At 36.2% G+C, this 9101-nt stretch overlaps 1 protein-coding gene across 1 annotated transcript; it reads right to left on the bottom strand.

Moving 5' to 3' along the window:
- Nucleotides 1-2108: 2108 nt before the first annotated feature.
- LOC110944158 (RNA pseudouridine synthase 6, chloroplastic) lies at nt 2109-8192 on the bottom strand. Its single transcript, XM_022185874.2, has 9 exons — nt 7945-8192; nt 6487-6615; nt 5443-5697; nt 4566-4647; nt 3350-3465; nt 3213-3267; nt 3019-3130; nt 2769-2938; nt 2109-2683 (listed from the first exon to the last, which is right to left on the bottom strand). The coding sequence occupies exons 1-9, from the start codon at nt 8145-8147 to the stop codon at nt 2408-2410; spliced, it is 1398 nt and encodes a 465-aa protein (XP_022041566.1). The 5' UTR covers nt 8148-8192; the 3' UTR covers nt 2109-2407.
- Nucleotides 8193-9101: the final 909 nt, after the last annotated feature.

Below are 9101 nucleotides of genomic sequence, written 5' to 3'. Positions count from 1 at the left end.
AGGCACCTCTAAGTATCATGGAATTCATACATGAGTCAGGAAGAACAAAGCTTCCATTTAGGTACTTCTATTGTTCACCACTACACTTGTTGTTATGAACAAGGAGGGTCATAAACTTGCAAGAAACAATAGAATATGAACAACTAATCTATGAGAAAACATCAAGCAATGTGTGGATTTTCAAGTAGGTTAGCCCAAGCTAATCCTAAATCACACAATCATCAAGTCTTGAACTTGAGCATCACTTGTGGGTTAAAACCATTGAACAAAACAGAAAGTTTGTAAGATTTATACCTCTGATTTTGAATCTCAACCTTGTTTTTAAGCCTAACTAACCATAGAAGTGGTTATAAGCATAAGGACATAGGTTTGAGATGAGTTTCCTCAAGTTCAAACAAATTTATCAAAGTTTGAAACAAGAACAGAAAAATCAGTCCACTTTGGAGCCCTTTTAGCAACATTCCAGGCTCTGGTTTTCCAGGGAAAACCCATGGAAATGTAGCTAAGGTCAATACAAAGTAGTAATAAAAAGAATCGAGTGAATTGGATAAGAATTGAGTGAGATATGCTCACTTTAGTGAAGTGGTATAAATCTGCTCGAACTTCTGCAATCAGCTACGGTTTGGAGTGTTTGAGAGTGAATGGAGAGTGTTTAGAAAGTGAAAAATGCTTGAAGGAGGCTTGGGTTATATAGGGGATGGATTAGGGTTTTATTGGATTGGGCTTTGCAAGTGTTTAGTGGGCTAAATAACTCAAAACAAGGAAATTAAGTGGGTTGATGCAAGGCTGTTAACACTATAATTTTTATTTTATTTTATTTTTTTGACATTAGAAGGTATATATTTGATGTTTAATAAAGTGTTACATGGTATCTAGTATGTATGTAACTTGTAAAAAGGTCCAAAATGCATAAATGACATGTTTTACTTTAGCAAAAAGTGTGATAACATAGGTGTGTATAACACATGAAATGTAACAAGTATGTATGGTTTATAGTTTGGTATGATCAAGTGAAAAAAAAAACATACAACTTAATCTTATAATCGAATAACTAAGTATTTAAATGTATGAAGATTTTTAAGGATTGCGAATACACGATCATTGTTTAAGAGTTAACCTTACGTTTATATGAATTACGAACCATGTATCAAACAAGTGCACGTATCAATGTATAAACATGTATAAACGATGTATAAAAGATTCGTTTCATTACGATCAAAGTCTCGGATTTTACAACGATACAACGAAATACGATTACAAGGAATACAAGATTTCCAAAAAAATAGAATTTCAAGCAATGGTTTCTAAATATGGAAAGTATGAAAACGCAGGACGTTACACCACCCCCCTCCCAAAAAAAACCTAACCCCCCCCCCCAAAAAAAAAAAAAAAAAAAAAAAAAAAACCTAAAAAAAAGGTGGTTCCTAACGGATCCTTCTCATATATATATGGTAGGGTTCATACGAGAAACACCTTTATTGCGAGAACCAATGTGAACATCAACAAAATAAACCTACTACACCACCCAAAACCTAAAAAAAAACCTAACCCCCCACCAAGCTAAATGTTAAAAACTAAACCATAAAGTTAAACCCCCCAAAAACCTAAAAAAAACCTTAACCGATAAGCAATTGAACTGGTATAAGTTCAAACCGGTTTTTAAAACACTGGGTGAGACTATATAATACATTTTCTACGGTAAATGTACACCTTGTGCTGTCCATCTGACCTGCTTGATGTTTTGCAACGTTTTTATACTGATATGATGTGCTTTACTTTTATTTACATTTTTATATAAATTTTATTCAAAACCAAGTCATCGCAACGCACTAGTTAGAAACAAACATGTCAAAAAACCAAACCAAAATTCATCTTACAATTTATGTTCCCCATTTCATTCTATGTGTATTCATTTAGATTTAACTTAAATATTTCAATTTTATGTTTGCAAACCAAAATTCTTCAAGACTAGAGAGTGAAGAATTTCAACATTAGGATTTCGCAATCATTCAGCGTCTTCAACTAATGTCATTACATATATTACTCCTCGTTAGGTCACACTTGCTTATTCGTGTTTTCGTATTCATATTAGTAACGTCATATTGTCATAATCAAAACAAATCAGCCATGGATTACGGGCTAACCATATAAATCTGCTCGTGTTAATGTACAATTTTGTGCTTATTTGTGTTTTAATGGTTCATTCAATTGAACCAGTAAAAAAGGTTTCTAAATCATAATTCCTTTTGACCAATACCAAGCCCACCCATCTCTAAAACCACACCCAAAATGGGTATTATATTTGGTACCATAAAAGTTAGTATCCGGATGAAAACGAACCTCACTTCCATATGCTAAGCAAATCTCGGTCAGTCGCAGAGGACAGGAAACAAAATTCTAGAAGTTTCTACTGAGCCCACCAAGGAGGTCCAGCTTCGTAGACATGGTCACCATCATCCCATGAAATTTGACAAGCTTGCAGGCCAATGGCTACACCTGGTTCCTTCCCATGTTTTGCAGCCCATTCTTCGGCAGCCTGTTCTCTATGAGCCTCACTTTCAAATTGCATTTTGTACTCCCCAAAAGGGTTTACCCCAGGGTTGGCTAGCTCTGCCATTGCAGCCGGCATATACATCGAGTCACCTACTATCGGTGCACCGCATGCTGCCAATTGAGCTCGAATCTATACCATGCAAATAGTAATTCACACTAAAGTAAAAGAGACCTAAAATTATAACATAAAGAAGACAAAAAAAAATATCATGTACCTGGTGGGTACGGCCGGTTAAGAGGTTGATTTTGCACTCATATGCAAACTCTTTATTCGGCCACCTAACATCCTCAATTCCATACGTCTTTTCAACCAAATCATTTGGCCAGGGAACTTTTCTGCATTCTAGGACCTCAAGTTGGCACATGTTCCATCCCTTAACGACGTCTACATGTTCAGAAGATATGTGTACGTGTTTAATTTAATTCAACTAAAAATTATTATGAAATATTAATAGTTATAATTACCTTTTGAAACAACTTTAGGAGCCATACGCAATGGTCGCATGTAATGGGTCATGACTCCACATGGCACATAAGCAGCAGCAAGTGCCAGATAAAGCTTCTTCACTTGTTTCTCCTGGTGGACAAATAAATACAAATCCATCATTTAAAATCATTAAAATATAATAATAATAACAACAAAAATGATTATAGACTACCCGGATCTTTCTATGAAAAACTGAGCAGTAATCCTTCGTTCTAGCTAGCACAACACTGCAAAACAAGATTAAATTAGTCATTAATAAAAAAAAAACTAACAAATATAAAATAACTAAATATAAGCTTGAGATAATACCAGCCTTCTGTGCAGTTATCAATCTGATGAGTTGTCATTAATGGAGTGGTTAATTCCAGGGCACGGGTAGCAAAATTTACGCAAGTTTCTTCAATATTGTCTGTAGTTCCACCTACCTAAGTAGATGGGAAGTGAGTGATAAAATAAAGAATAATTCTAATTGTTTACTTTGGATTTTTGGGTTACTATTTTTAGTATTCCTCAAACCACATAAAAGAGACCCACACAAAAATTAATTACAAGGATGGTACCTGTGGATTACTCATATTACGGTTATGGTTTCTAATTTTGAGAAGTTGCAGGTTTAGACAACTACTTTGCACAAACGTAACACAAAGTTAACCCCCATGGCTCCATCCATTTCTGGGAAACCATTGGTCTAAACCTGTAATTTCTCCACGTTAGAGACCAAAACCGTAATATGAGCATACCACAGCCATCGATGCATAGTTGTCGATGGCGAATAGCGACAAATAGCGACAAGGCACCTATAGGCTACGTAGCGAATAGCGACAAATAGCGACGGTTATTTTATAAATAGCGATTACACTAGAAAAAGAATTTTGAAAATTTTTATATGTATATTACATCAAAATACCCTTGTATATATGATATTTTACATGTATATTTAACAAAAACCTATAAATCCAGCTACTTTATAGCTATATCTAATTGATATTAACATCAAAAAAAAACCCCAACTGTCGCTAAGCTCGCTATTCATCGCCATAATCAACCTAGCGACACATAGTCGCATCGCCATAAAGCGCGCTATAGCGACAAATAGCGACGGTTATTTTATAAATAGCGATTACACTAGAAAAAGAATTTTGAAAATTTTTATATGTATATTACATCAAAATACCCTTGTATATATGATATTTTACATGTATATTTAACAAAAACCTATAAATCCAGCTACTTTATAGCTATATCTAATTGATATTAACATCAAAAAAAAACCCCAACTGTCGCTAAGCTCGCTATTCATCGCCATAATCAACCTAGCGACACATAGTCGCATCGCCATAAAGCGCGCTATATCGACAACTATGCATCGATGTAATTAATTTCTCACAAAATGAAAATAAAAGATGCTATTATTAATAAATGGAAGCAAAACGAATAAAAATCATAATGCGATAATATATACAAATACTGATGTGCCAGTATATACATATCATAAGATAAGATCAAGGGGAACATATGCACATACTGATGTGCCAGCAGGCTTGTTGAGAAGCACATAGGACTCTGTCACAGAAATTATTCTGGACCTCCAGTCAATTTCATAACATCTGGTGAATTAGAAAAATGTCGATATAAGCTGAATTGCCAACAAGTAATGTCACATTATTTCACACATACAGCTAAAAGTATGTGGCCGATTAATCGGCGCCTAGGCGCTAGTCGGTGGGTTACTGCCTAAATTTAAGCTAGTCGGTCAAAAAAATTGGTTATGGTCAAAATCGGTCAAAGTCGGACAAAATCGGTAAAAGTCGGTCAAAATCGGACTAATCGGGCCCATGTTTTTTGACCCAAAAAACCCAATTTTGAAACCTGGCCCATGGTTTAAAGCCCAAATTTTAGTTATAAACCTATTTTAACATTTAAGTTTAGGTATGTTAACATTTAACCCCCTCTATCTTTCACTAGTTTACATATGGTTCCTAAACTTTTAAATTTATTAATAAAAAGTATAAAGTTATCTCCTAAACTTGTAAATTTATTAACAAAAAGTATAAAGTTATCTATATATATATATATATAAAAATTTGTAAAATTATACTTAAAAACTCCAATCCGATTAATCCCTAGGCGGTACCTCACTACCCGACTAGCGCCTAGCGCCTTCTACAACATTGGTATGTGGTGTACATATAGCAATTTAGTATTTTGAACTATAAAAAACGGATCAGAGTGTTGAATATTTATTTAACTTACCAATAAAGCAAGTAAAAGGTCAAAATGTCGAATGGCAAAAATAGGCTTACTGTTTTTTTTTTTTTTGTATTTAACAGTTTAAAGAACGCAATTTTACAAGTACGAAACAAACTTTAGCATATAGGGTATAGTTTATATACTCACGGCACCTTGGAAATCTTTTTGGGCGTACATGCACCCTCACATACGTCCCTGCTTCAACGAACTGATCAACATGAGTAATCCTAAAAGTGTTTTGTGCCTCTCTGATGGTTTTTCCTTTAATTGAAGGTCTCATTTTTAGGACTGATGGGTCGGTAACTTCATGGTACAACTTCATTTCCTCTGGTGTGGCAGTTGAAGGAGGCTTTGGGCATACAAGGGCATAGAAAACAGCTCCAAAATGAATAAGATCTGCAACGTACCTTCAAAGTTTAACCATATTAATTGTAATCTCTTACTTTTTTCATTTTTCTAAACCATTTTGTAATTCTAACTTCTTCATAGTTTTTCTACAATCCCATCTATAAAATTGATTTCTTTCCAAAACAGTATCATCATTATAAATTATAATTTACTTGAAATTATATTTTGAAAAACACTAGCACTAACGCACTGCTTAAAACACTTATTTAATTTTTATATAATTTTGTCATTTACAAGATAAATTCCAGTCTACAAACCACAATATTGTTAGGATGCTACAAAATTTTAAGCCGCCTTAAGATTTTCAGTTTAACTATAAATCGAGTTTTTTAATCCTTTTCTTATTTCAAAATATATGTAATGCCTCAGATAACACAATATGAATATAATTTAAATATGGCTTTTTAGTTTCTAAATTGTGATAGCAGATTCGATGAAGTTATATCTACGCCATTGTCAATTACATATTTTCTGTTAAATATTGATATATAATTTTGTACCTAAAGTTGAGAATATGAACTGTATGTTTCAATAAATTTCTGTAGGTCAATCAATTTCACCATTGCGTTATGACTTATGAGTACTAGCTTACACTCGTATAAAAAGGTACAAATTAAATATGTAACCTTTTTAACAAGAGTTTAGTTGTTTGAACCATAACCTTGTGACAAATGCTTTTGATAAATAATGGAGCATTCATAAAAGAACACATCCGAGTGTAAGCTTATGTTAACTGGTTGTTAATTTTAACACAAGGGTAGAAAGGTAAAAAGAACATAGCAACTCACAAAGGTGGAAGATCCAAAGCTTTGGTAATAAAATCAAGAATAGTCCCTTCTTCTCTAACAACCAAGTGCTCGATTCTGGGTTGAAAACTCTCAGCAGGGCATGGAAGCAAGCGACCGTATTCTGAGTAACTGAAGAAAAATCAAGTTTTAAGTATCAGATAATCATTTAGCAAGTACCCAAATCTTCCTGTAAATGAAAATTAAATTAAACAGCCTCTTCGTGCATATTCAAACATGTCACAACAAAACAAAAGCATCATGAAGCAAAAGATATCCATGCAAATTCCTGCTGCAATATGAATTACAGTACATATCCATATTATGAACATGCTTACACACTTTTATGTAGGGTTGTAAACGAACTGAACGAACATGAACAGGGCTTTGTTCGTGTTCGTTTGTTAAGGATATAATGTGTTCATGAACACTTACCAAATGAGATTTTATGTTCATGTTCGTTCATTAAGGAAAGGAACGTGTTCACGAACGGTTCACGAACACAGATAAAATCTGACGGTGGTGGCTAGAGGTGGATGGTAAGAGGGAGCGGTGCTAGACCTTGAAGCCCTAATCGTTGAACGAAGATCGATAGTACTTTTCGATGTGAATAATGAGAAGGAAAGTGGAACGGTACATAAACAAGGTGGAGATGAGGTTTCGTACTTTTTTGTTTGGGTAATTATTAGATAAATAAGAATTAAGGAACATAAAAAGTTTAGATAAATTAAATAAATGTTAAAAAATCTTTAATGAGCAACATAAACAAACGAACATGAACGAATGGTCACGAACACATTACCGAATGTTCACGAACGCAATTGAACGAATGGAACATCTGTTCGTGTTCGTTTATTTAACTAATCGAACGTAATTTTTTGTTCATGTTCATTCATTAACTAAACGAACAAACATAAATGAACTTCCCGCCGAACAGTTCACGAGTTGTTCGCTGAACGTTCAGTTTGTTTACAGCCCTACTTTTATGTAGTAACAATACACCTATGTCTAATTCTTTGTTGAACGGCTCTCTGGAAATGGCTCTACTTTGCTGACTCTAGAAAAATGACTAAAACATGTTTGCATAGTCTAGTTTAGCATACGGCAGCCGCCCACATGGCCTAGCCCAAAGCCCATTACTACTCAAACCGTGAATATGTGATCCCCGGTTTATACACTAACCCATGAACAAGTTCATGCAGGACATGTATCAGCTTCACATTTATAGATCCTACAAAAGGCGCTGAGGGAAACGCATCAGGAGCATAAAGGCTTGCCTCATGTATTTCTTGGTCAAAACTAGGGTCTAAGGTTTATATGCAAAAAACAATGAAGAACTTATGAAACAATCCAGCATTATAGTTCCCGAAAGTTAATGAGTTTATTTCTATATGTCTCAATCAATCGTGTAATGAACAAAAGAGGTCTGCACTGCAGGGGGGAATGAATGATATGTAATACCGTTGAGTGGATACTGTTGAGGTAACCGCTGCTACTGAAGAAGTGGAATCGGATGCGATGGCTCTGGTGTTGTATTTGCGGTGAAAATTGCAAACTGAAGGGCGAAACCTTGTGGATTTATGGCGATGGGTGGTGACAGCGGCCAGTGTTCGTAGTATTGTGAGGTAGGTGGGGATGCACAGCAGCGATGGAACCATCGCCATTTCTAAAGTAAACAACGCGCTTGCAGAGAAGAAGAAGAAGAGGGGATTTGGTGCTTAGACGTAGGGTATGGTGTTGGGTTGGGCATTGGTTGACACGTGGAATTGGACCTCCCCATCGCCTGGTTACGTGTTTGTGGGGTATGACGGGGCGTGAGTTGGGTGCACCGGTGGCAGAAATTAAAAAAAAATTACAAAAAATTTATAAAAAATCACACAACATTTATAAAAAAAAACCTACAACTTCATTAAAATTTAAAATTACATAATCCTAAAAAATACATAATTTATAAAAATTACAAAATAAACCTAGAGCGTTAAATAAATTTCAAAAAGGTCGATCTTGTCGAACACCTTTCGCTCCTTGCCTCGAAACTCTATGTTCGCCACCGCCACCCGGTCCTCGTGGCTCAACTCGCCGCTCGGAACCGCTTCGTAGTAAGCCTTGAAACGGTCGAGCTTGGGCCGTAGCTCGTGCCATTTATGTTGGCACGCGTTAAGGTTGTGGCGGTCATTACCGACGTTATGTCGGTAGGCCGCGAATGCTTCCACCCAGTATTTTGTTTGGCCTGGTGGCCGTCCCTTCATAGCGTCGACGACGCTAGTGACGAGTGTCATTTCTTCTTCATGGGTCCACGATGCCATAGCGGTGTTGGGTTCGTGGGATGGGGGGACCAGTGGGGTAGCGAGTTCAAATATATAGAGGTTGGGGGTAGCCGGTGGGGTTTCGGTTCGTGGGATGGGGGACCAGTGGGTTGGGGGTTACAAATATATAGAGGATGTTGGGAGACCGGGCTGGCGGTTTGGTGGTATGGGGGGACCGTTTGAATTTTTAAATTCAAAATTTGAATTGACCGCCTGACGTGGCGGGGTGAGCAAATGAGAATCCGCCAGCTCGCTTGGCCATACCGCCCCACGCCCGGCTTGAAAGCCAAGCCCCAAGGGGCCACGCCCCAA

The sequence above is a fragment of the Helianthus annuus genome, chromosome 1 (genome assembly GCF_002127325.2).
Source record: "Helianthus annuus cultivar XRQ/B chromosome 1, HanXRQr2.0-SUNRISE, whole genome shotgun sequence".
NCBI lineage: Eukaryota > Viridiplantae > Streptophyta > Magnoliopsida > Asterales > Asteraceae > Helianthus > Helianthus annuus.
This window is presented reverse-complemented; position numbering and strand designations above follow the sequence as displayed.

Excerpts from the sequence above, each read along its gene's own strand:
- LOC110944158 (XM_022185874.2), bottom strand. The coding sequence starts at position 8,147 with ATGGCGATGGTTCCATCGCTGCTGTGCATCCCCACCTACCTCACAATA. Across the intron at positions 6,616-7,944 it reads TCAACAGTATCCACTCAACG|TTACTCAGAATACGGTCGCT; the intron begins GTATTACATATC and ends ATTTTTCTTCAG. Across the intron at positions 3,131-3,212 it reads TTTTTCATAGAAAGATCCGG|GAGAAACAAGTGAAGAAGCT; the intron begins GTAGTCTATAAT and ends TTTGTCCACCAG.